The sequence below is a fragment of the Scophthalmus maximus genome, chromosome 7, assembly GCF_022379125.1.
Source record: "Scophthalmus maximus strain ysfricsl-2021 chromosome 7, ASM2237912v1, whole genome shotgun sequence".
In the NCBI taxonomy this organism is placed as follows: domain Eukaryota; kingdom Metazoa; phylum Chordata; class Actinopteri; order Pleuronectiformes; family Scophthalmidae; genus Scophthalmus; species Scophthalmus maximus.
In genome coordinates this window covers 3,209,171-3,236,902 of record NC_061521.1, presented here as the reverse complement: position 1 = coordinate 3,236,902, position 27,732 = coordinate 3,209,171, and the positions used below count along the sequence as shown (strand labels likewise).

The window sequence follows — 27,732 nt, the reverse complement described above, 5'->3', positions numbered from 1 at the left end:
GTGGATGTTTTTTTTTCCTTTGCGCCTGCGGCCCCTTTCTCATTTTGCTTATTGCCCCCTCCAGAATTTGGTCTCACTCTCGCTGATTGTTCTTTAAATTTATTCGCTTGAAAAGCAACGATTATTTCCTGGAGGGCTGAAGGTTGCTCAGCACCAGCAGATGTCATTTTTCACACCGGCGGAATGTCGTCCTGTTCCCCCCCCCCCCCCCCCCTTGACTTTACCTCTTGTTGGATCTTTTCTTTGGACAGCGCTCAGCGCTGTACATCAGGCAGCCGGTTTAGGCCAGCTGATGTGGTGCAGCTGCTGTCATGGCTGGTTTTGGATGTGTTGACACTGAGGTACACATCAAAAGAGGGGGTGAACACTTTAGCACTTGAAAAGAAGATAAAATGAGACCTGGAGAGCAATTAAGCCGTTAGTTTGACTTACGTGTGACACTTCCTCGAGTGTGTAAACTCGCCTCGGTGAAAATTGTCCGCCAAATACCTCAAATGAAAACATGCACTTTGATTAAATGGGACTAGACATTAGCGTATACATTATATTTCATATTCCCTAAGGTGTACCGAGTTTACTATGTTGTCTAAACAGAGTTTAAAGTCTTATTTCGAGCTCCAGCTTCACCGCCTTCTGTACACACCTGGAATGATGATTCAGTTTTCATTCTGACAGATATTACGTTCCCTGTGTTCAAACTGAAAATCTTGTTTTTATTTCAGCCTCCAGGGCTCCTCCCTGATCCCCCCCAGTACACACTCCCACCAACACCTCTGTTGAGGCCGAAGCAGGCCTGGGTGGCCGGAGAGCAAATGGACTCTTCTGGACAGAGCGTTTCCCCAGACAGCTCCAACAGGTAAGACAACACACGGTCTGATTACTGGCCGTCGCTGATGTTTAGGAACTGAAAAGTGTTCCTGCACACAGGAATGTTCACGTCATTTCCCAAAAATGTTTCATTACTTTTGATGCAGTGTGATTCTGAGGTCTGCCCAGATTAGAAATATGTTTTGCAAGCCAGGTTGAGATCTGGAACATACTGTAGCTGTTAGCTGACACTCCCCATATTCTCACTTTTTGTTCACTGCACTTTGATTAATCTGACATTCATATGACACACTGATATTGTTAACCTACAGTACATACGCAATGAATCTAATGCAAATTACTAAGAGGTTTTGATTCAAGATGATCCATTCAGAGGGTATGAAATAGTATTTGCTACAGTACGACATTGCAGGTGATCTACAAATATGTATTGAAGTGCAACAAAACAATGACACAACATAAAAACACACATTATTAAACAGTTGACATTAAAACAACCTGTACAGAAAAGCTGGGGAAGTAAAAGGCATAAGATAAAACACAATTATCTCCCCGAACAACCGTTATCGAGTCGCTGATGAAAGTACATTATATGAAAACACATGATTTTGAAATTAGATATAAATTGATTGCCGTACAAAGAAAATCAAGATGACTCATGTCGAAAATGATATCCATATTTAACAACATCGCCCACAGATGTAGCATTTAAGCAACAGTGGATAGTTGGAGTAAAACTGAATTAAATCAAAAAAGCTTTCTGCACTGATTAATCAATAACATGCTGATTTTATTTCTGCTGTTTTCACTTATGTGATGGTTTATAAATGCAGTGTGTGCAGTGACATTAGGACATGAATGAATTTGTAAACTTCTGGATCATCTTTTAAGGACAATTATTATCTCTCAATGATTTCAGGAGCAAATCTGCTTCAGCGTCAGTGCTCAGCGGTCTCTCTGCAAGATCAGAACAGATACTGGAAGAATGGTAAATCGTCTACATTGTGTCTTAACGAAAAAAGTTTTGACTCTTGCTCTCCCCAACTATGGGTATGTTCGTTGATATTTCATAGAGTTTTCGGTGACATTTCTGTCCTTTATTTTTGTTCATGCAGGGGGTTTAGCGACAGCAACACAGCTCTTCTGATGCTCAAGAGAGCGCAGAAGATGGGGTCGAAGAAGCCACAACAGAGGAAACACAGAGGTGCGTGTATTGGGAGAAATGCAACTTTGGGATTTGCATTAAAGGGGCAGTTAACGATTATGGAGAAAACCGCTGAGTCACAGCGCCACTCGCTAGCACGTCTCTTAAGGTGTCGACGAGCGATGTTTACAAACTGCAACCGCAGTGTTGTGTGGTGCGGTCTGCACCTTTTTTTTGTTTTCGATTTAGAGCCTGGGCTGTGACGAAAACCCTGATATTTTTCGGCACACGCACAAAAACGCCAGTTAATGGACGGTGAGGAAATATTTTCAGATTTTTACAAAAACTATCGCTTTAAAATCGCTTACTGCCCTTTAATTGTGTTTGACTTTTTTCTTGTGTGTGTGTGTGTGTGTGTGTGTCTGTGTGATATATCAGATTTTGATACATTATTGTGAGCAAAATGCTATATGGCAAATTAAGAAATGTGAAAATTCTGGCAGCAGATCAGGAGCTCCTGTGGTTTTTCCTTCTAAAATCCCCTCAAATAAAAAGCAGTGGCCTTTATTCACCTTTACCAATTCTGTCTCCTCATTCACACATGTGGAATGAACTGCTGCTGTGACACGAATCCATTTTTCTAAACGTGAAAAAAAATCCTCACAAATGAATGCCTCTTATCATTATCATCTTTGTTCCTTCGGTTGTGCTTCAACAGCAGAGAAGCTTTCCAACCCGGCTATGCTAATGAGCCATTACAGACAGCAGAAGCCAGGGCCTGTCGCCTCCTATTGGGCTTTACTCGAGAGCCTGCAGAGGAAATCACGATTGCCAAGAAACCTCTTGACAATTCATCCCGTGATGACTTTCGCTCATTGTAGTGGTTGAGTGCGGCTGCCTCGGAAGGTGACCTCACCTCTGCTATTGCTCCAAGAAAACAGTAGTCCTGCCGTGGCTATCATGCCATGCTCATGTAAGAGGGAGGCTGCGCTTTGATCAGAATTGCAAACGCATGATTCCAATAGCAGGGCTCTTGTCATCTTGCTCCACCGACACACAGGTCTATGTCAGCTGTAACTCCTAATGGCGTCTGCCTCAGTGGAACCAGAGCACCGTTCTAATATTTTCCGAATGTTGGGTCCTAAGTTTTCTGCTTCTGGTTTCAGGCCTGCCTTGTCCTTCTCTGACCCCCTTTTTTCTCATTCCCCTAGATCCCTCTGACTGCCTTGCCTTGTTCAGAAACCAGCACAGCCCAGTGGAGGCACGAAACAGGCCTGCACTGCCCAACAGATGTCATATGAAAGGTAGAGTTTAGGACATGCTACACATTTGGTAAACCGTCTAGCAAAACACCGTAAAACACTGCTTTTTATTGAGTCCCATTTTTTGACCAATTTCGCAAAATGCAAGCCTTTTTTGCAACAGTTAAATTCCTGACTAGTAATTTTGTGACTCTCTCCAATGTGCTAGTGACAATCGAACTGTGACAGCACATGCAATGTAGGTGTAAGTAGTGCTCGCAAATCCCCTTCGTGAAACTGGGCCCCAGAGCTGTAGACGTGAGATTATAAAGGTGTGACTGCCCAAAACCTTTTCCACTCTGGAATCACCAGCAGAGGGCGACTCCACTGGTTGCACAATGAAGTCTGTTTCTATTGACGTCTATGAGAAAAATGTCTCTCACTTGATTTGTAACGTCAGTACAGGGCCTGGCGATAAAACGATAACGATAATTATCGCGAAATAACTTTTCCTCGATATAAATTCAAGACACGTCGATATAGCTTCGATAGAGCTAATTCCGTCCACGTTTCGACTGACAACACGAACAGCCAGTGAGAATGAGAATAGCGCCGTGCTGAAACAATCATGGCTGCCACGTCAAAGTTAGGTTGACGCACACAGCACAGAGTTCAGCAGAAGCAGAAGCAGGCGGCTGCAGCTCTGTTTATGTTTGGCCTTCTGCAGCGTGCTCATCAGTCTGTCAGGAGTGAGAGCGAGAGAAAAGAGAAAATGACGACAGGACATTGTTTAAAAGAAGCGTCCGGGGAATATTTAAAGTCCAACAAGAAGCGGAGTAGTAGGTTGCCCCGAAAGTATTTGTAGCAGTTGCAAGCAGTTGTACTTATACAACTCCATTATACAGCAGCAGTTGTATAATGTCCTACAGTACATTTGTCATGTTCAACTTCTCACAGGAAATAAATAATACCGAAACCAAAATTAACTTTGTTTTTTTAATATTATGATATCTTCACATCTCACAACCTCTGAGCTCGACAGGAATAGTGATTTGACTTATATCCTGATATATATCGATGTCGCAGATGATATGTCGCAGGTGTACGTGGACGTGCAGTGCGTGAGCTCTCATTCATATCCACCCCCAGCTCCTCCAAATATGGCTACTTCTGGTTTTAAAACCCCCCAAAAGATAGCTCTGGCCAAAATACTAAAGTTGAGGCTTCAAAACGTCAGTTCACAAATCAATGGGGGATGTCACGGTGGGTTGCCACTTGGGTGCAAACAGCCAATAAGCATAAGCCACTGAAGTGTTTCCACAGGACCAAGCAGATTTTAATTTATCACAGATGACATGCCTTTATTTCTTCAGACGTACTTCCTATTGTTATAGATGCACAGCCTTCAAAAGAGTGGTTCACAGGTTCACTGTAATGTGAAGCAGTGTGATAGTCAGAAAAGAGGGAAATATCTCCCATCCATCTCTTTCTGCTGTGCCCTGCCCTGATTTGGAATTGGGACAACAGCAGCCAGAGTTAAAAAGGAGGAAAAGAGCTGGGGCACGGGGGGAAGACCCGGGGAAGTCTGCCTTCATCGCGAGGCGGCCTGTCGCCATCTTTCCTCTGCACCCACAGAGCATCCAGCAGTCAGACAGGACACTGTAACAACAGTGTTTGCCCAACAGGCAGCGAAATGACGGGTCTCTCGCAGGTCCAGGTCACGTGCCGCCATAAGCATGAAATGCCCCTTCATTAGCTTTGGAGAAACACAGGCTGTTTCCTTATCACTTCTTCTTCATAGGTTTAAAAAAAGAACAGAACAAATCGTACCTCCAGCTCAGGGATGCTTTTCGTTCCACTTTTTCTCATTCTGGGTGGATTGCTCGTGTAATTTGTTTGGGGAATAGCTTTGAAGGCGTTTCCCTTCAAGCTGACTTATCAAGCTTTGAGGGAACATTTCAATGTTTTCAAAGACTCTGATTTCTTAGTGTCTTGGTCAGCCGTTAGTAAGTTGCCAAAATTACACAGCGCTGTCATCAGACAGCAATTTATATTGAGCATTAGGTTGGTGGCAGTTGATTATTACCTGTTTGGACTCTTTCAGCAGATAATTTGACTTTGATTATTGGCAGCATTGTTGTGTTATCAAGTGTTTATTTTGACCTGCAGATGTATTATATCAACTCTCTCAACGCTATGATTCCCGATGCTGGAATCGCGTCCGAGTGAGCACAACACTGCCATCGATAAGCTCGTAGCCAGCTGGCAGTTCAAAGATCGGTTCCATCCAGATCAGCTATTGGGTTACGACAATATTTCCAGTTCTGTTTCTCTTCAGTATCCTTATCTCTCCCCTCCACGCTTGTCTTGATAGTTCATCAAACAGGACCTATGTTCTCAGGGAAAGAAGTGAAGCAGCTTCATCAACTGATAAAGTAACAGGGGTCAGTGGTTAGGACATCACCCTTCTGCCTTTGCTTAATACTCCTTGTCCTCTGTTGGTCTTCTGATCAGATCCTGTAAAATGTGCAACTTTAACTTGCTTTGGTTCTGGAGGAGAAGACTCCTGCTGCCATTTTACCACGGTAAGCAAGAGGCTGCGGCAACAGCGGCGGCGGTGTCGGAAACTGTCTCCCAGTACTGTGATCCCGGGTTCTCTGTAAGTGGGCCTGGGACGGCCTCCCCTCTTGCTTCCCTGGTCCTGACCTGTGGAAAGCACCTCCTCCTCCGGATCCATCCCTCAGTGCCCGGGGCCTAGCCAGCCGCTCCCGAGCACAGCCAGCGCTCCCCGACAGGGGCTAACATTTCAGGCTTTGAGTCAAGCCCCTTCTGGAGGTGATTAGCCCCAAACCCATGACAGATTCTTTCCAAGATATCCGATGCGGCGTGTTTATTTTATCCGGGCTCTTTGTGTGGATGTGCTGGACATGAGTAACCCACTTGAAATGGGTATCGGCTTACATACCCGGAGAGGGAGACAGAGAGGGAGAGAGTGGATCAGAGCCGCAAGACATTTTCTTTTAAAGGCAAAAAAAGAAGAAAAAAAAAATCCCAGAAATGTACTTCCCTTTTTTCTTTTGGAGGATTTGTATTGTCAAGTGTCGGGGTAGTGCAGATGCTGAAGATGTTGTATGCCTCCAAGCACTCCTTGTCTCTCCTCTTACTTTCCACCAGCGCATTTCACTCATCCCCTCCCCACACACACACACACACACACACACGCATGCATCTTTGTTTTACTACATTCGCGGGAAACCGTCATTGATATTATGCATTTCCAGGTCCCTTGCCCTAACCTTCACCATCACAACCCCAACCTAAAGCTATTTCTAAGCCTCACCTCAACCCTCAAACTCAGTCGTGACCCTCAAACAATATTGAAACTCGTAGGGTCCAACATTTTAGCCCCAACAAAGCTGTCGGTCCCCACAAGTATACACTACAAACATAGTAAAACAAGGCCAAACACACACACACACACACACACACACACACACTGCTCCAACCTTCCTCCTCAATCCAACGTGAGATTGAGCTCCACCAAACATCCGTCCTCATGTCAGAGGGACACGGGGGTATATATATTTTTATTTCAGCCTGGAACCCCTACCTCCCGAGCACTTAACTCGATTTCACACTTCAAGTCCTCTACAAAGTCCGACTGAAACACAATCATCTTGTTTATCATCCATCATCCAAAATAACTCTGTGTCAGACTATTTACCACCGTTCATATGCGTTCAATTTCACCCCCGTAATCTCAGGGCTTCTATTTATCTCAGGCAGCGGAGCCCTCTCCTCGTCGTATATACGTTTGAGGTGCACTGGCACGCTTAAAGGAGGAACATGCAGGGCCAAGCGTTGAGCAGTCGGGTGGCGGTCTGAGTCACTCGCTGGGACAGACATCCAAGTGAAAACACAGAGTTAGTCAAATTTCAGACACGCTCTGATTCTTCTTCCTCTTTTGCAACTGCCATGAAAAACAGGATTTGCGAAAGGCTTTTCAGGATGCCGTGCCATATTTTCCAACAAAAATGGCCTTTAGACCAAATAAGAAAGAAGGTAAGGGTAGATGGATGTTGTTGTTTTTTTCTGAGCAAAGCTAAAGTCAAGTTTCACATCTCTCTATGGCAGGACAAGTATGAGTAAATCATATTAGTCAATGACATGACACAGCATTTCCCCTCCACACAGCTATGCTAGAGGTGATTTTACATGGTTGATGGAAGTTTTGATTTTTATATAGTTTTTAATCATCCTCCCCAGACATGGGGCACTGCACATGTTCTGGTTTAGATAATATAGTTGAACTTTTTTAACAATCTAAATGTTGATATTTTAGAGTCTGAAAGTGTCCTCCCCCCACCCTGTCACTCTCAGATGTCAGAAATGACTAATTCATGAGGATCTTAAACAGTTCACGAAGCTCGCTCACAACAACACAAGGCCAGGGCGTCCATTTAATCTCTCACCAGGGGCAGCACTGGTCCTGATTCATTTTTTCTGACCCAGTGTTGTTTGTGGGATGTGGCTCCAAAGTCTCCTTCACCTCTGGTTTGCCGGGGGCCAAAGCCTCCACCCTCCTCCTCCTCCTTCCTCCTCCCCCAACTGTCTGATATTAAGTCAGAGTTCTCCCCACCTCAGTGGAGATGAGATCGCTTAATGTGCTTAAGAGCCCCTCTTAACAGGCATGACTCCTACAGGCCCCCTTCTGATGTCCTGGAGGAGTCCTGGAGGGGGGATTCGGGGGGTTGGAGGGGGTCAGGAGGGGTTTTTTTTTTGGTGGAGAGTTCAGAGCGGGGGAAACAGAGAGGATAGTCTCTTCGTGCCACTGGAGTGCAACATAAACAAAAACATTGTTCTCTTTTTTTTTCATGGTGCTCATGTTGTATATCTCTGTGCACTTTGAATTATTATTATTTTTTGGCTGCACAATGTGTTTCCACTCCCTTTTAGACACTTTTCTTTTGATTTTGATCCGTATTGGATCTTACGATATCAATAACATATAGAAAAACTGTGAACAGGCAATAAATAACGCTCATTTAGATCGTACAGTGCAATTATAAGTACAGTTTACTAGCGAGTTCCTGTTTAAAACACATTTTTCTGAGGGGGTTTTTTTCTCGCCGGCATGTCCCTTGTCACCCTACATTCAGCTTTGGGAAGTGCAAGTAGCCATTTCCTGGCCCTTTGCTGCCCGGGGGGACGCATCTATCACTTGACGTTTTTAGTGGCGCTTCTCAATTAACCCATGAAAAGTGTGTGGCTTTTTCTCTCCTTTATTTTTTTTTTTTTTTTACAGCTCAGCAAACACTAAGCAAATGACTTCAATAAATGCGTCATTAGTTCCAGCATTGGGCTGTCAAAGTCCATTATCAGTTTGCACCCTTCTATGGCGGCATTACTGTCAGCGCAACACAAATGTTTACTTTGCATTATGACCTTATGATGGCATTGCAGCAAAACTCCTAAATCAGCTGCCTTTCTGATTTCTGTCTCGGATCATTGCTTGGATTCAATTTTACACGGAATCACAAGAGACCCGACAATTGTTGTGTGTGGGGGGGGGGGGGACGGGACACATCGCATCTTTCAGCAACTTGAAGTGATCCAGCGTTATACAGTCCTCCAAACAAGCACACCACCTTAAGCCAAAACATGCCGGGAGCTTCGGTCGCTGTCGTCTGCCAGCGCTGGGAACCCTTTGGCTGTAATTACAGTGAAAAGTGTTGCTGAAAATCAGGCCCCGAGAGCTGTTTATTTGTTGAGCTCGTACTTTGGGTGGGCGTCTATTAACACAAGTCCTTCACTGCGGTATCGATTACGTCTCCTGTCCTTTAGGAAAGCGCGCCACCTTCACCCCGGCTCCCACAGTTTAAGGCAAACACGATCATTCTTAGCCACAAGTGTCATCATGAATGTTTCTCATCGGAAAAGAGGATAAATGATATTGTGTGGCGTTTATTTAATGTTTTTTTTTTTTTTTTTTTGTCGAGTGCAGTGTTCAAAGCTGAGCTGGGCCTTCAGCCGGAGGAGCGGACGGAGCAAGTGAAGCGGGAGCGAGCTCAGCAGTGGCTGCGCGCCCAGTCTGACAGGGGCTCGGAGAGGTGAGGCCCTTCACTGCAGGTCATAAGGTGGGGCGGTGTGTTGAAGAGATAATATTGTGTCAACGAATGACAGGAAAGTGTATTTCACTTCTACGAATATCAAGCCATGCACATAGCTTAGGATTGGCTCAGTGTCAGGTCAATATAACCTGGATAAAACACTTTTAATTCAAAGGCATGAAGTCTTAGAGGTGGATATAGCAGCAATCCAAACTTGCATGACTCAATACCACTAGAAGTACTATGATTTTTTTGTTGCTGCTGTAAATGAGCTTCTATCAATTCAAATACATAGTTATGATAATAACTTTGTCTGATAGGATGTTTCCACAATTGAATTCAGTTACCTCCTTAAAAAAAAGCAATCCTCCTCCCTCAATGAATAATCCCGATTTAATGAATATGCATGTATTTGTCATTTTTAAACTTCAATCACTAAGCACAACATAGTTCCTACTTTGTGGAAATGCAGGGCAGATCTTGACACACATTTATTTCTTAGTGCACGTGTATCAAGGCTTCGAGTTTCCACATCACACTTGTGTGAGTCGTGTATTTTGCACAGCGAAGGTCAGACATCCACGTGAGGTAACAACAAGTAAAACATTGCTTGTTAATGAACTAAAAAGTCTCTAATCCTATTCCTCTCAACTTGTCATTGTAGTAAAATCAATGTATTGAAACACACCAGCAGATTGTCTCTGAGGCAGTGAGCACGTAGGCCTGCGTCACCCACTGCCCCACCTAACAAATACACATTATGATTATCACCCATTTCATCGCTGTTTGTTTTATGATATGTCATTTCGTAGGCTTAAAGATGTGGAAGCTCTAAATTGTTTCTAAATACAAATGGCCTAAACCTTTTTTTGGGGTCTCATCCTCAGCGGTGAGCGTTTCTTACCAGAGATCAGCTCAGTCATTCTGAACGGAGGCCGAGTGCAGCTGGTGGTGAGTACCGCCCCCTCCCGTCTCCCCCTGTAGTTCATTCACTTCAACAGAGAGACAGTGAATCTTTATTTGAGTCGTTCCTGAGGGGGGGGGGGGCAGTTGCATGTATGTGGAGTTATGCAGTATTTTACTTTCGCCAGTCAGACTCATGTCCCGCATTGCAGGTTCCCCTCTCCCGGAGCCTCATCAGCCTCATCAGCTTCGATTCTTGTAAGGAGGAAACGGTGGGGGCGGCGGAGGAGGGTGGGGGTAGGTGAGCGTGGGGACCCAGCTCTGCGGTGACACTTCCAATTGGATCAACCGGCTGCAATTTCTTGATTTCACTCGCCGAAATCCCAGTGTCACTGCGGAGCAGTCCGCCTGAACCCGAAAACGATCCTGATGCTCACAAGGTCTTTGAAGTCGGAAACCGCAGGTCTCCCTGTGCCGCTACCCGGCAGTTTGAGTTACGATCACTGGCGAGAGGAGCCGCCCCCCCGCCCGCCGCCCCCCCCCCCCACCTCCTGTTTCTTAGATATGTTCAGACTGCGGAGCCGCTGCCTGCTGAATGTTTTTCAAAAATGCTGGACTGCTTGCGTGAGACGTGTCACGTTGGGCCCCTTTAATGTGAGTGTGTGTTTCTGCGTGTTGTGTGCGCAGGCTGACCCAGGGTACACTGAACGTCTACATCACGCCAGTGGATTGTGGGCCGGCAGCAGCAGCAGCAGCAGTTCAGCTGCCCAGCCCAGCGAAGAGAGAAACGATCCTCACAGAAACTCGGTGGGCCGCGCAAGTGAGTCTTGTGAATTTCACAGCTATTTTTTTTGTTCTGCCAAAGATCCCCGTGTTACAGGGTAAATTCAAACCAAAACTTTGAACGGAATCCAAAGAACACTCATTACGTATTTTTCCTGAAAGTTGGGACAATCATTCCCTCAAAGTAAATGATTTTTGTCACTTTAACCTTCTCGTTCGAAAAACTGGTAATTCAGAGAAAGAGTAATAGAGACGTGTGTGTGTTATTTAAAGGGGTGTTAGTCAGAGTTTTTGATTGTTCTAGAAATTAGGGGTTAGGGCTAAATTAAGCGTACATACATACATGCAGATAGAGTATACAGGACATGCTCTGTGTAGATAGATGAACAAATAATATCATTGTAATTGCAGAAAATCTGACTTGTTGCACTGCAAAGAGTAACACAAACACACTGAAATGTACTCCCTTCAATCAACAGTAGATATAAATAGCAGGAAAACCACTGCACCTGCTTAATACACATTTTTTCATGTGTCCTAAGGACTCGTAGGCGGCCATAACATACGAGAAGCATTGCATGTGTGCACACATGTACACTTAGTACACGTGTGTACAGATGTTCCAGTGTTTGCACACATGCAACCAGCCGGTCTCGGGTCACACAGACCTGAGTGCACAGAGCCATGGGGATAAAGGCGGCTGCTTATTCAGCCCAGGCCGAATCCACTGGTTGGCCGCTGTGGGAGGGGAGGAGGGGAGGAGGGGAGGAGTGGGGGGGGGGGGGGGGGGGGGGGGGGGCCACAAGGTCGCGCCAGGGACAGAGTGCCGTGAATTTCTCTTCTGACAGGAAACGGGCAGGAAGAGGGGAAAAAAAAAAAAAAAAAATCAGTCCTTTCAGTGAAGAATGACTGGCCCTTCTGTCAGGAGAAAGTAGGGCTCAGGAGTTTGAGTGACAAAGATGTTACTGACAGGACTGCACGGCGGATGATCACATTAAAACAAGCCCAGGAATCCCAAAGTGAAGGAGAGCACTGTCCCGGTTAACGAAGCCAAATTGGATTCCGATGATCGCCTTCGCAAAAAGATGATGTCCACGAGGTGCGGCGGGAGCGAACGTTCGCCGAGCCACGCCGAGACAGAGCTTGTTGTTCCCGTCAGGAGCCCGGCGGGGGGGAGAAAGAAGGCCTTTGTCCGCACCGATGAAAACACCACTTAATCGGAAATTGCACAGGGCAAATTGGAACATGGATGTATGTGTAAGGCCTGAGCATTTTTCAAAAAGCCAATTAGATATTTCATAAACTTCCAAGGGACGTCTTAATGGTCTCTGCGGCACACCAGTTCAAATCACGGGAAGTGGGATGCTCGGTTGAATCGGGGAATCAGAAAGTGTAGCTTCTTAAATACTCAGCCTATATAAGTCAGTTGAACTATGTATCATTAAGTTGTATATTTTGGAAATGACGTGAAGGGTTCACTTGATTTGCCACAGCAGTACAGACTTCATAGAGACTCTTTAACCTACGGCTATAACCTGTCTCAATGCGATACTCACCACTTGGTGGGACGCTGCCACAAACTGCGTCTCCAGGCTCGCGGAATATTTTCATCGTGTACAGGGGGAGACTGCTTTGAGTTGCTTGTCCGCCCCCTCAATCCTGTCCGCCGCTCGACGGCAATGGGAGCGCAATGATCGAAAACAATTTGTTTGGTCACAGCGGTCGATGCAAGCGCGTGGCCATTTTTCCTTTATCTCCGTGCTTTTTTCGACGGCATGACGGCGCGACTCGCATGAAAACGAGCAACATGTGCGTCGGGTATTTGGGGCTCTGGTTCGGATTTGGAACAGATAATTGGAACAAAAGTCTTTAATAAACTGCATTCGGCCACCGCGGCCCGGACTGGAGTTTCTGAAAATAAACACGAGAGAGACTGCGGTGGGTAATCTTCAAACTACATTGCGTCCAGTACGGCGAGAGGGGAAAGGCACAGTTTCGCACCATGGGACGTGTGTAAAAATCAAAAACTAGAGAGCTGCGAATTTGGTCTGACTTGAGAGTGGAGGGATATTCTATACAGTGTGCCAGCTGTGCAGCTATTTGGAGCCGGGTCAGTACCTGCGAAGTGTCCCAACCCCCCCCCCCCCACCCCGTCTCCCCCAGAGCTCTCCCCACTGTTTGGCTGCCTGTGTGGTTTGGCCGTGGAGACGGTGGGCCCGGGCCCTACACGTGGAACGCATCATGCCCCGGTCGAAGCGCTGCCTTTGTTCTGTGTGTTTGAAAAGCTTTACGCTGATCCCCAGGTGAAGTGGAAGGGGGCTCTGATACGGCACACAGTTCCCCCCCGGGGAGCCGGAGCGCGCACACGCACACACACACACACACACACACACACACACACACACACACAACACGTATCTGCTCACGCTTAAGTCTTTTACTGAGACCACAGGCACACTTAATCTACAAACTGTGTCCTACAGTAAGAGGTTTTTCAAGTTTTTAAGTAATGCTGCGATAGAATGAAGAGTCAACCTTTACCTCATTCATCAAAGTGTTCACATTTTTCTAAATTTGTGAATAATTTGACTTAGCAACATTAAATTAACACTCTTTCAAGTGCATGAAGTCAAATCTATGTTTAAACGACTGTTCCAGGGGTCGATCGATTATTGGAGCCGATATATTATATAGCCGATATTCAACATTTTGATAATTATCGGTATCGGCCATTTTTATTAGCATTTGGCTCCGATGCAGCCACCGTCTCTACTCTCTGGACTTTAGCGATGTCCCATCCATGTTTTGTTTGTTCAACGTCATAATAATAATGCCGCTGATAGCTCCCTGCACTTTTTGTGTTAGGGTCATGTTGAAAGGTTCTGGTTTGTTTTTTTACTGCAGACAAATATCGGCCTCTGAGATTAGTAATAATCGGTATCGGCCCGGAAATAGCCATATCGGTCGACTCCTAGACGGTTCCCTTTATCTGTCTGTTCTTGGAATTTCTGACTCAGTTTTTCCTTGTATTGAATTAGGTACATTTTCATGCATTCTCTGAACTCCTCATCTCGAGTTAGTTCTAGCAAAAAAATCCTCCGGTGTCCAAAGATTCATACACTACTATTGTGAGAAGTCAAAGCTACACTAGAATCCCATTTCAGTTTATTTTACCTAATATTTATCTAAAGGGCATATTGCAAGAAGGCTCCAGCAATGAGTGCGCACCACTGAATATGTCATTAGAATAGTAAGAAGTTTGTGGTTAGTTGTTTCGGCACATGCTCATTTTACATGCTATATACTTGTGACGTGTTCCCTCTTCAATTTTGTGTCCAGGGATGGACGTCTCGTCTCCTGAGCTCGTCAAGTCGGCACCATCGAAAAAGGAACGCATCTCCTTCCGAGACAACCCCGTCCAGCTGAGCGGCGGCTGGGGAGGGGGCAGGAAGAGGGATAACGTGTACAAGTAAAAACACAAACTTCACGTCAAGAACGACATCCTTTTTTTTTTTTCCTGCCCTGACCCAACACTACTTAAAGCTACAGTGTGTAATATTTAGAAGAACTTATTCACAGAAATTTAATATATTTTCCATAACTATGTGTTCATATATATCAGCTGCAACAAAGAACCAACGTTTTTTCGTCAACTTTGATTGAGTTAAATATAGTCACACCTCGGTGTAAGTCGCCATCATAAAGTGTCCCCTGTCGGTTGCTCAGTTGGTTGCGGTTTGCAACTTCACCACCAGATGCCGCCAGGAAATTACAAAGAATTACACACTGGAGCTTTAAAGAAGAAACAAATGCATCGCTAATAATAATGATCTACCTACAAAAGAAACCAGCATTTTCAAAATCGAAATATCTGTGCGTCGGAATTGCCCACAGCCATAGTTCCTTTGGTACCAATGTGATGTATAAGGTTATTTAATAAATCTTTTTTTTATAGAGTTTAGCTGCTATCGGTGTGAAGTGGCTATCTCTCACTTCCACCAAGAAGACCTCCTTTAGTTTTATTTTGAATGCTATTTTCATCACCTGCGCTGAATCCGCCTGCAGCTGTCCTTCCTGAGCTCAGCTGAAAACATTGGACTCCCTCTCCTGGAAACTAAGTTAAGGCCAATAGGACCTAGTGCAGCCCAAATATCCTCAGGCTGTTCGACCTGAGGGTCAGTGCCTGAGCGTGATTGTAGCCAACCAGCGGCGAAAAAAAAACCACTTGGAGCAAAGTCGCAGTCCTTCGGCAAACGACACGCTCCCTATGCAAATGATGTCGGGGGGAAATAAAAACCGGGACCTGTGGAGTCGTGTTTCTGAAACTGTTATTTCCACTCTGATATTCTACTCTTTACAGACATACAATAAACATAGTTCGTACCCATGGGAAGAGATGTGCCCCCCCCCACACACTTCCCCCTTGTGCTTGCTTAAGAGTCAAGTTTGATAAAGGCCAGAGATTTGGTGCACTTTCCACCCATTCTGTGGACATGTTTAGCTCCTGCTCACCAACAGTGGCCTTGGAATCACCGCTCTTGCGAGCCCAACACAAACATTGGTGTTAGAATTAGAAGCCTGTTTTCTTTATTTTCAGCCGTTGATCACGACGGCCCTTTCTCTCTGTGTATTCCAGTGAAGGCGTCCCGCTCGCAAACACACTGCCCCCGTAACCGGAGGTGGTGAACCTCAGGCCTCGGAGGGTTCCGGGGAAATGATAACTTTAAAATGAATAGTCGGGAGCTGCGGAGTGGCTCCCTGGCAGGAAATGCGCATCTCTCCAGCGCGTTCTCTCTGTATTTGTTTTCCTTCTATCGTTCGCTCACACACACACACACACACACACACACACACACACACACACACACACACACACGTCTGGAGGGCTGGTGTTGTGACTGTACACGAGCTGATGGGAGAGTGGCGCATGCCAGAGACGCGGTGGTCTTTCCCACTTGGAGGCTGCTGTGAAACCCAAGAGCACTGTCCTCGGGGGGGGGGGGGGGTCCCTGTCGTCAGACTGTCATTTTGCAGCTGTACAAGGTAGAAGTGGAAAATTCTGAGTGTTATTGCACCGAAAACATGATCAGACAGGTGACATAATAAGTCGTGTACATGCACATCTTGTCACAAGTTCTGTTTTCTTTGACACGAGCTCAGGTTTTTTAGACTTCTCCTCACAAAAAAAAAGATGATTTTGTTCAGCCGTCGTCCAACAGCCTTCATCGAATGTGTTTACTTTTGGGTTATGGGGTAAATTATATGTAACCCAAGACATCCAAAAATCCTTTGCCCGGCGCAAAACGGGCGCCCCACACCGCACATTGCGATAAGATGAAGAATGTCCCTCTCGGCCCCAGACTGCGCTGCCAGCCTGACCTCAAGTCAGCAAATGTTGTCGAGTGGCGTCTTGCACAGAGAGGTTTTGCATCCGCGTCGCTCCAAGTGGTGTTTTGATATGCATTTAAAGGACTTCGACGGTGTCTGTGCGAGTTTTAGCTCCACGTCATGTAGAATGTGCATTTCTTAAACGCATGCTGTACAGGTTTTTTGATTTTTTTTTGTCGGGGACATTTTCTGTAAACAGTCCCTGGCCCCCTCTAAGATGAATTCCCCTATGTTTGACATTTATAAGCAGACTCACGAGACGAAATGTGCGCCGATGTTATGTTATCAACAATAATGTAACTGTGGCAAAAGTGAGCACAGACTGACAAGCGTGTGTCAAAGGTATAATGACGATTACTTTTTATTAGAGAAGGAACGATAGAGATTTTTGGGGGCCGATATCGATATTAGGGAGTACAAGATTCCCGATACCCATATACATCGGCAAATTTATATATATACATATGTATTTTTTTTTTTTTTTTTTTTTTTTATTCCTAAGATGTTGTCATCAAGAAATGTGATCAAGGCTTGATATTTTAGTTTGACCATAAACTTTATCATAATTACCTATAATTTGAATTTTTTTTTACAAATACAACCAAATGAACAGAACTTGAATTAAGAAAATAAACATTTATTTCAGGTAAAAAGTAAACATAAATGCATATTCAAAGGCTCATATCAGTTGACCGGAAACATAATAGAATTTATAAAACACAGCAACATGATTAGCTGTAATTTTAAAATTATTTGTAATAATAATAATAATAAAAAACGAATTGCATTAAAGGTTTAAGCACGCAGGAGGTCCCCTACTTCACACTAGTGCAATAAATGTTGATGTCACTGTACTGTGGCATATTGTGATGAGGACGGTACCTCGAGTGTCAAAGGATGGCGTGTGTGTAGGCAGCTGTAATATTTATCATTCAAGGAACAGTAAATCATTAAGACTTCAAAAATAAAAAACAAATTATAAGGTAAAGAAAATTGAATAGTTAAGTTCATTTTTCAGAAATGTTGTGCATGGCTTCACTGAGTCTCGTCACTGGAAACAGTCTCGCAGAGTAATCACTGAGGACGCGCGGTCTTCTCTCGTTTACTTCTTCTGCTTGGTGACACAATTAGCCAGCGCCTTGTAGCCAAAGTAAAGAAGAGGGAAATAAACTCAGGAATGTGCAAGTTCTTCTGGAAACGTGAACCATACTCGCACAAGTATAGAGACCGTATCTGCACCGGACCGCGGTCAAAGTCGAGGCTACCCGTATTCCCCTTATTGAAAACTGCTGATTCATGATTTTATATCAGCCTCTAATATGTCGGTCAGAGGCTCAACTCTTCAACAAAAGGGAGGGCAGAACTGGTGTCACAGGTAAATCCCACCGGGAGGTTGAAACAAACTCAAAAAACATACGACATAAGATAAAGATCAAACGAAATCGCTTGTATTTGTAAGACGTTGGTGATGCTGGCAGAGATATAGAGAGGACATTTATGGAAATAAGTGCATGCTTACACACACACACACACACACACACACACATGCATGCATTTTTATACATCTTATAAAATGTATCAAATTTGAATTCACATTATGAAATGTTCATTTGATCAAACATCTTGATTTCTAACTTTTTCTGCCAATTCCTTCTTTGTGTCTTTATAATTAAGTTTAATTATTTCAAAAGAATTGATCAGTGGCCTTATTTATTTTAGCCTCTCGTATATGGAGCAAAGGTTCTTCCATGTTTGTTTGATTGTTTTTTTTAAAATTGGATTTGATAATCCTTCATTTAATGAGTTGTTTGCACTTTCGCTTGTGACAGCCAAGTGCTATTTTGGGTACTTTGTGTGTTTTATGCTTCTTTTGACAAATGTTATTGTGATTAATTTTGTCTTTTAGATTAATATATATACACACACACACAAATATTAAAAGGCAAAAACAAGCCAGCTAAAGAAGCATCCTGATTTTTATTTGGTGTTTATTTTAAAATGCAAAATATGGAAAATAATGTGTGGACTCACTTTGGTTCTGGTTTCAGTCGCAGGTGACATGTATGACAGGTCGACATCATGGACCCTTGATGACGTAGCGAAGCGACTGAGAGCTGGAGCCTTGTTCGGGAATTCCTGACTCTGGAAAAAAACAAAACCAAAGGAGAAACAAAACCAAATGAAAACAACATTTCAAAGCACTGCTTTCACTTTCTTGATACTCCGCTCGATTCAGCCTAATGTGTCGCAGATTCAAATGACATTCGCAACCTCCACAAAATGTGTGTGGAGGTTGCGAATGGGAGGGGGGTAAACTTTTTTTGTGTTTCATAGCCAGCCAAAGTTTGAAGACATTTGAATAGATTCAATTAGACGCTCTGGAGCTTCGGGGCGTGGTGATGTCATGCTCCGGCCCTCTGAAGTGGCACGTCTTGGCCTCTCGGGCCTCCCCGCCTGGTCGCGTTTGGACTGTGTTCAGTCGCATTATGACTGAAGACGAGCGATAATTAGCTCAGTTCAATCATATTGAATACCACCATGGCGAGTGCTACACAATGTCAGGCTATAACAAACTGGCAATAGATGGTTAGGTTTTTTCCCCCCAAGGTGGCTCACGTGACATTTTGGCTGACCTTCCGGGCCTGAAGGTGACCGGGCCCTCCGACTCAACAAGCCCCATCGCAGCATCTGTTGTGGCGGGACGTCTCCAGCCAAACATCCACCAAACCACCGTGAACTTTTCACATTTTCTCCTCAGCGTGAGCCATGTGCGTGAGGTCATCTCCACCCCCCCCCCCTACTTAGGAGCACCTCTGTTTATTTTGATATTTTCTCCCATGGCACTCTGCAGCCCTGCAGGTGACTGCCACTGACCCCAGGGCGAACCAAAGCTATGCACGGTGTGCATGGCAGGTGGCGTGGCCCAGGGTGGAGATGTGCGAGGCGGGGGGGCGGCTTTTCTGCTTAAAGGGGTAACATAATTCCAGCAATGAGAAGAAATAGAAGAACCGCACTTCCTGTCCTTTTTCAGAAAAAAACCCCAAAACCTCCCTGTTGAGTCCAGTCTGCTCCTCTCGGCGGTTCCAATGGAACAACTCAAACTCGCCCGGACGAGAAGGGATGTTTGCTCTTCACTTCAGGCAAGAGAGGATCAAATATGAAATAATAATATGAGTTCATCGATAACACGTTTATTTTCCCCGCCAAAAGGTCAGAGAGATGCACTGTGGATTTTTAAGAGCATGGTGGTTTTTGGGCATTTGTCACATTGAATGAGAAAAATCCACAATTACTTGTGTTTTGTTCTCTTTAAAAAAAAAAAATCCAAAACCATGTCCATAGCCATATGATTTTGCCAACATCTGATCCCAAACATTAATTTCATAAAGAGCAAACTATTCTGCAGCAGGGGGCTGACGAGTAAATAATTTCGGGCATACTGGACATTTTAGCGTAAAAATTAATGCAGCTGAATATCGTTTGTAAAATGTGCATTTAAAAATATATATATTTGTAAGGATTTAATTATCCCTTCAATTAAAGCCCTATTTGGAAAGAAGCGCGCGTGCGACCGAGTGACGACGGAATTGTGATAATTAATAACTAATATAATTTCTACCATTTCTTAAATAACTGAAAATAATAGTTTCATTTTGGATGATTGTTTCCTCGGTGTGTGATGCATCTGCTAGGCACTGCACACAGCAGATCATGCTTTTATCGAACTGAAAAAAATTGGAACAAATATAATTAATAATTAATAACTCTTCTCCCCAGTTTACCCAATTAAATTTCGAGAAAAAATTGAAAATACGAAATGACTGACGCCTTTAAAAGTACGCAAAAGTTTAACGAATCCTTTAGATAAAAAAACAAACAAATCTAACAGTAGCAGCTTTGCCAACATAAAGATCAAATGCCAACTATTATAATAACATTTTAGTTCCCACACAACTTTGACGTGGTATCTCAGAGTATAGTTTGGCTGTTCACTCCATTCGACACCACGCGGATTAAAACTGCCTGTACACGACGCGCGCAGACGCACAGAGCCTCGGATTAAATCGTCAGTCCCAGATTGTATAGCTGTGGACGAATCGTCGTTGGACAACATGGAAACATGCTGTAAATTACAGTCACCTCTGATTTGTTTCCTCTCACGAGAGTCGTTGTGGGTCTAGGATCACCCTCAGACTTCTATATCTGGTTTGGGTTCAAGGACGTGGGAGGAGTTGGGGAGCTGGTTCGGAGGAGGAGGAGGAGGAGGAGGAAGAGGAGGCAGAGAGGGAGAGCGGGGCTCTTGTAAGGATCTCATTCTCTTCGGGGCTATAAAAACGTTGCGCCTTCAAGACGGAGCAAATCAACTCCATTGGCAAAAAAAAAGTATTGCATCACAAAATCCCCCCGATCCGCTAATCGTTGCGCGATTACTTTCTTTTTTCTTTCCTTTTTTCAATTTTTTTTTTATCATTGGTGACACTCTGATCAGACGCGCGCGGACAACGGTGAGGGATGATGGAGTACATGGAGGACAAGTTCGCCCTGAAGAGTCAAGCGATGAAGCAGGCGGCCAGCGACTACTACATGGACCAGGTCATGGAGAGCCTGGACAGCGCGCAGTACTTCGCCAAGTCCTCGCCGAAGTGCGCGCAGGCCTTCGGGCTGCAGAGCGGCGGCGAGCATCGCTCCTCGCCCTGCGGAGACCAGAGCGGTGCGTAAAACCCCAGCACAGTGCTCCGTGACACTCTTCCGACTTGTTTTGTTCTGTGCGTCGTCCCTCAACTTTTACGGGAGCTGCTTTCTTTCTTTTTAATTTTTTTGTTTGTGCCCAAACTTTTCAGATGCGTCATTTGTGGATTTCGGTTATTGTTATTATTATTATTATTAGCTGCCGTTTCTTTTGTAATTCTTTTATACTTTCATTCATCATTTCAAAATGTTGATAATGCGTGTTGACATATATAATGACACTTTTATTTTGATATGAAACACTTATTACAATGATCAACGCCGACTAAGAATGTATAGGGGAGGGGGGTACATTTGAATCATCCACACTGTATTCACTTTGATATTTTATTTTATTTTATTATATTATATTTATATTTTATTATCATTTTATTTGTCACCCCGGTCCCCTTTTCCAGGCGGTTACGGCGTCCCGAAGGCGGACGACGACGCGCTGCACTCGGACCTCGGCAGGCCGATGGACAGCTGCTGCACGCTGGGCCGCGCGTCCCCGGCGACGAGCGGCGGGCCGGACAAGGCGACGGACCTGGACGACATGGGCGACAAGTGCGACAGCAACGTGTCCAGCAGCAAGAAGCGGCGGCACCGGACGACGTTCACCAGCGCGCAGCTGGAGGAGCTGGAGAAGGTGTTCCAGAAGACCCACTACCCGGACGTGTACGTCAGGGAGCAGCTGGCCATGCGCACGGAGTTGACCGAGGCCAGGGTGCAGGTAGGCTGTCGCGAGTTTCACTTCTGCACTCAACACGAACCGTGAAGTGTGAAGAAAGAAGAGGGTTTTTTTTTACGATAGGACTCAAATAGTGCAGTGCGTAATAGTTAAAAACATATATCGTCAATGTGGCTGATATGAAAACACCAACACATTTTTATTACTTTAAATTGGGTTTTTTTTATTGCACACATACTTATTTATTTCATCTTCTAAATTAACAACCGCAGAAATGTTTATTTCTCATTAGATTCTGCTGCGGAAAACCTCCCTTTTCTGCGCAGATTAACTCTGGCACATTTGTCGTCGAGCCGGACGCGAAAGACGTCCTCGCTATTTTAGATTCTTTTGTTTTTATTTCTTTTCAAAATGGATTTCATCTTCCCTTTTTCTCTTTTTCTGCTTCTCCCTTCTGCCCAACGAACCAGGTGTGGTTTCAGAACCGACGGGCGAAGTGGAGGAAGCGAGAGCGCTACGGGCAGATCCAGCAAGCCAAGACGCACTTCGCGGCCACCTACGACCTGTCCGTGTTGCCGAGGACCGACAGCTACACGCAGGCGAGTGCGACCCGACGACCTGTTTCTCTGAGAGTTGCCTTTTTATTTTCTTTTATAGTTTAACGCCAATTATCAGAAGTGTTCTTCTGAAGCCTGTCAGACGCCCGTGGTGCGTAAAATGCTCACAGCGCGGGCCTGTGATCCCCCACCCTTTATTGTCCCTTTACTCTAAAATATTCCCTTTTTATTATCATTGCCGCACAATTAATCACAATTTCCTTGAAACTTATATATATATATATATATCTTCAGAAAAAAGGGAGCCCGCGGACACTGATTGGAGAGGCTATAGGAGAGGTGTCATGGGCGGAATGAATGGGCCCAATAGATCGTATTTCATGTTGTAGCCGGAACATTTATCTTCTTGCACTTTTGTGGACAAAAGGTCGCGCACATGATGAGGTGAGAGGAGACGCGCAGTGTCAGTGCGTCCTCTGGGTATATCAGGAAGTCAGATTAGGGGCTCTGAGCCTGCTCTAGCTTTTTTTTTCTTCTTCTTCTTCTAGGGATGGAAATATGTGTGTGTGTGTGTGTGTGTGTGTGTGTGTGTGTGTGTTTCACATTTGAAGCTCACAGAAAATAGTTTTTGTGTTGAATTCAAAGAGGGATAATTGTAACAAAAGGGCACAAAAAGTTGGAGTCACGGCTCTGCTGTGCCCCTGGCTCAAGAGCAGGTCAAAAAATAAAGAAAGAATCTCCTGGCCTGTCTCATTTTCCTCACACATGTTTCTGATCGATGGCCCTGGATATACCAGCCTCGGCCCCCCTTTTTTTTCCTGTGGCAGCCGATCCAGATTAATGGAGCGTCCTACATGTAACCGTGTGGAAAGTGGGTGTTTTTCCCGTGTCCCTATGAACACAGTTCCTCTGGGCTTTAAAAGAGTTCCGTGTTATTCTTGTTTACTAGCAGGGGTTCTTTTTTGTTGGTCATTGTCGTTTGCCTTTTTCCGGGGGGGCAAAGATTGTTGACGTTTTTCTCATTGGCACACGTCTGTCAGGAAGGCACAGTCAGGGAAAAAACGTTTGACCGGCCCGGGCTGCAGACACGTTGTTGTGCCACAGAGACAAAGTGGACCCTCACTCTTTATCGGACCTCTGTTGGCTCGTGGTTTTACATTACACTGAGGCAAAAAAGGCGTCGTCCTGCTCTCAGCAATACTCACTTGTTTCTGTCTTTATATATTTTCTCAATCCTCAGAATTTCCCTGAACTTGCTCCAGATATTGGAATGTAGGTCTATTCTTCATAATGAAGAAAGTAGCGCTTGCGACTATACGATTATTTTCATTATCGATTAATCTGACGGTAGTGTTCTCGATTAATCGATCAGTTTGTTTGGACCATGAAATGTAATAAAATGGTTAAAAGTGTTGATCTTTGGGAGTTTCCCCAAAACTCCCAAAGGGATGTTTTGTTTTGTCCACACACAGAAGATATTTAGTTTACTGTCATAGAGGAGCCAAGAAACCAGAGAATATTCACATTCAAGAAGCTGAAATCAGAGACATGTTCTCCATAAAGACTACTTATTACTTACTGATCGATTAATCGATCAACTGTTGCCGCTCGAGATGAAGGCTACAGTTGCATGTTTCAGTGACTTCTCAGTGTGATCGAAATCTTGGCAAATGAGGGAATCGGGTCGTTTTAATGTGACCGAGCCGTCAGAGAGGTTGCAGTTATAGACGGAGCTGCTCAATGTTCATGCTCTGTGGAGCGAAGCTCACCAGTGGCTGCATGGCCCTTTAAAAGGGAACATTTGAAACGTGTAAGCTTTCTTTGCATTCATTTTAAATCACTGCACATTTTACAATACCTATTAACCATTCACCTAATATGATTTAAAAGAACCCCCCCCCCCCCCCCCCCCCCCCCCCCCCGCATATTTTCTAACTGTATTGGTGGACTCATGAAAACAGTTTTGGTTGAATTTGTCCCCCGGGGAATCCACCGATGACACTCACTACATTGAGAACAGATGACATGAATACAAAATAAAAATCAACAGCAACAGTTTCTTTTCTTCCCCTCAGCGTCCACATAACTGTCAACAGTTTTTTTGTTGGGACTATTTTCTGAAACCGGTCCAGTGAAAACGGCTCTGTTTATGGAACGTCCCAAAACCTAAAACCAAAACTCACTGGCTGCCCAGACACCAGAGTTAAGTGAGAAAATATGTTTGTCCTTTGATTAATATAGGTGAAACAACCCCTTAAAATTTCCAGTATCATATACTACTTGCCTTGATATCCTCTTAATAAATTCCTCTATTTTGCGTCATGTATCTTAAGCCATTTATCCTTACATTTATATATATATATATATATATATATATATATATATATATATATATATATATATATATATATATATATATATATATATATATATATATATATATATATATATATATATATATATATTTATATATATATTATATATCTTCCTGAACGTGCAATTGGGTTGCAACAGAGTCACAGACACGGACAATAAATTACATTTAGTGAAGATATGTATATATTTTTTATTTTATTCATTATTATTTTAAGAGCAGAATGCAGTTTTATAGAAGTTGAGCATTCCTATAAAACCGCAACTATACTTTGTAGGGACGTCCCGGTCCGATATTCCACATCGGGGCAATATTGGCGAAAATGACTGGATCGGACATCGGAAATAAATAAGAAGTAAAATCCGATCCGATACATTAAATAAATGCCTATTTACGTATCTACTAAGCCTTGAACGACATTCCGGCATCATATTTTTATGGTAATGTAATATAATTTAATTAACAGTTTACAGTTCAATTCGTTTTTTGCTTGTTTGAATGGTGCTGACCAAAAATGATTCTGCCAAAGGTACTGTGAGAAATAAATCAGCCGTATTCCATAACTCAGTCATGTTGCTGGCTATGTGTGTCTTCCTTTAGGGGAGTTGAGGATTTGTCTTACAGTTGAGTCTGAGGTTTTAGATGGCTAGGTTAAGCAAAGTGCATCCTGAACAATGCATTATTAATATTTTGGGAAAAAGATTGTATAGTATTGGATTGGTATCGCCAGATAATCAAGGTTGCAGGATCGGTATCGGATACGAAAAACTGGTATCGTCCCATCCCTAATACTTTGTGAGAACATAATGTCACCTCAACAGGTCGGCTTACAGGATCTTCCCGGGCTTTTGTGCAAACAGACATACAACTCATTTTGTCGTGCGTGTTCCAACAGATCCTCATCATGTTTAAAGTCTGTCTCCTCCATATCTTAACGTCCTCCCTCACCCGACAGATCTCCAACAACCTGTGGCCGAGCCCGGCCTCCGGCGGCCCCGTGGTCTCCTCCTGCGTGCTGCCCCGGGGCTCCCCGCCCTGCGGCGTCGCCTCCTACTCGCACTCCCCGCGCTCGGCCGCCGGCGCCGCCGACCACGGCTACGTGGGCTTCCCCAATCAGCAGAACCAGTTCGGGCACGTGTCCCTCAACAACTTCTTCGGCGCGGACTCTCTTCTCACGCCGGCCGCCAACGGCCACCACGCCTTCGAGACCAAGCCCGAGTTCGAGCGGCGCTCGTCCAGCATCGCCGTGCTGCGCATGAAGGCCAAGGAGCACGCGGCCAACATCTCCTGGGCCATGTGATCGAAGGGGTTTCTGTGCCCGGAAAGTCTGGATGATGTACGGAAAAAAGAGTTCGTTAGAGAATGTGGGGGTTGCTCAACAAGCCTGAAATCGTACAGTATACTTTTAAAAAAGCTCAGTGACTCACAAATCTTGTCATCTACGGATCAGGTGACACTTCTCTGTTGTTTCAGCCATTGAGCGACTTGGCCACTTCCACAACCATACCCCTGCTTTTTAGATCTGCATCATGTATAAGTCGTTACTAAAATTTTGATCTACTGACTCAAGAAACAGGGCCTGGATAAAGACGAGCGGAGAATGTGTCGGGATCTGTGGCTTTTATGATCTCCAGACAGAAATCTTTACACAATGTTGCACGAAAAGAGATTAACAGCCGCGGTCCGGGCGTGATGCAGATCTGCAGCGTGACCACACTGGTGTTAGCGTTAAATTACCTGATCGCGAAGTTTAAAAAAAAAGAAAAGAAGACGCCTTCGATGTAGCTCACCGCGGGCAGCACACTCGTATCATGCAGACTTTCAGGGTAACGTCCCCATCAGGGTTTTACAAACCACGAACTGTACAAAGGCTTTCTGGTCGGACCAGACGGTTGACGAACCCGCCCTGACGGAATGTTGAGAGCGGTGATGTGAAGAAGCCTTCTGTGGCGTCCTTCTGCGAGGTCTCTTGTCGAGACGGGAAGAAGTGAAAGGCAGGTAAGGCAAGAGAACTCAAGACTCCGGTAGGATCCAGTCCTGTTCTGGGTTGATGTGGACCCAGAGGGGAGGGGGGGCCCAAACCACTACCCGGTTTTTCTAAGCACTGTGAAAAAGGTTTCTCTACCTGCGACCGTTCGCCTTCCTCCCTCGTGCCAGCTCAGGGCCGAGGACGGCGAACCGAAACTCGACGTACTAACGTGTCCGTGTGCTTTGCAGCAAAGCTCTGTAATCTCTTGTCGTCCGCCTCGGTACTATATCACGGGTACGAGTCACGGGCGGCGGAGGCAGGTTTTTTTTTCTTTAATAATATTGTGTTTTGTGTTATAACTTTATCCGGTGAAAGCATAATAAATGAATGTCACTTGAAATCCAGCACGACTGCACTTTTTCTTACAGTTCCCATTGAAGGGGAGGTGACTGTCAACAGATCCCACGAAAAAGACCGAACCCAGCCATGAATTGATCCTGACAGCAGGCCTGTCGATCCCGAAACCTTTGTCCTGTGTTGCCCAAAAGCGTCCTTGGGCACTTGGGCCGTCCCGGCAGGAAATAGCAGCGCTGTATGAAAGTGTGAGTGATTGGGCGAATGTGACTTGTAGTGGTTGGACTTGCACTGTAAAAGCGCTTCGAGTCGTCAATAAGACTATAAGCTCTATATCAATACAGTCCATTTACCTTTTGCCACTTAAAGGGGCGGTAAGCGACTTAGAGGGGGGGGCTTGTTTCCTCTTTTTTGTTGTTGTTGTTGTGGTCTTGCTGCTCGGGCCGGGCCGCGAACCCGCAACCTAGGGATGGGAGGCGGACGCACTAACCACTCGGCCAAAACCGCAGAGTTGCGGCGCCGTCCACCAGCACGTGTCCGACGTGTCGTCGACTGATGTTTACAAACTGCGCTCGCATTGCTGTGTGGTGCGGTCCGCACCATTTTTTGTTTTTTTCGTTTTAACAGAGCCAGGTCTGAGCCGAAAACCCCCCTTTTTTTTT

At 44.8% G+C, this 27,732-nt stretch overlaps 2 protein-coding genes across 4 annotated transcripts in view; both read left to right on the top strand.

Annotated features, from left to right (window-relative positions):
* Positions 1-14,602, top strand: part of lrriq1 (leucine-rich repeats and IQ motif containing 1) — a 34,678-nt gene extending 20,076 nt beyond the window's left edge. The window contains exons 19-26 of one of the 3 annotated variants that reach the window (XM_035642802.2): positions 723-856; positions 1,748-1,816; positions 1,944-2,032; positions 3,184-3,276; positions 9,218-9,323; positions 10,211-10,274; positions 10,914-11,046; positions 14,349-14,602. In XM_035642802.2, the coding sequence (XP_035498695.2) occupies positions 723-856; positions 1,748-1,816; positions 1,944-2,032; positions 3,184-3,276; positions 9,218-9,323; positions 10,211-10,274; positions 10,914-11,046; positions 14,349-14,482 (822 nt within the window). In that variant the 3' untranslated portion in view covers positions 14,483-14,602. Of the gene's footprint in view, positions 1-722; positions 858-1,747; positions 1,817-1,943; positions 2,033-3,183; positions 3,277-9,217; positions 9,324-10,210; positions 10,275-10,913; positions 11,047-14,348 lie in introns of those variants that run through there. The other 2 variants (XM_047333357.1, XM_047333358.1) reach the window with 2 other exon arrangements.
* On the top strand, positions 14,350-27,120 carry alx1 (ALX homeobox 1). The gene is made up of 5 exons (XM_035642812.2): positions 14,350-14,478; positions 20,887-21,108; positions 21,545-21,858; positions 22,287-22,415; positions 25,703-27,120. Exons 2-5 carry the CDS (start codon positions 20,910-20,912, stop codon positions 26,045-26,047), a joined length of 987 nt encoding a protein of 328 aa, XP_035498705.1. The 5' UTR covers positions 14,350-14,478; positions 20,887-20,909; the 3' UTR covers positions 26,048-27,120.
* The last annotated feature ends 612 nt before the right edge of the window (positions 27,121-27,732 follow it).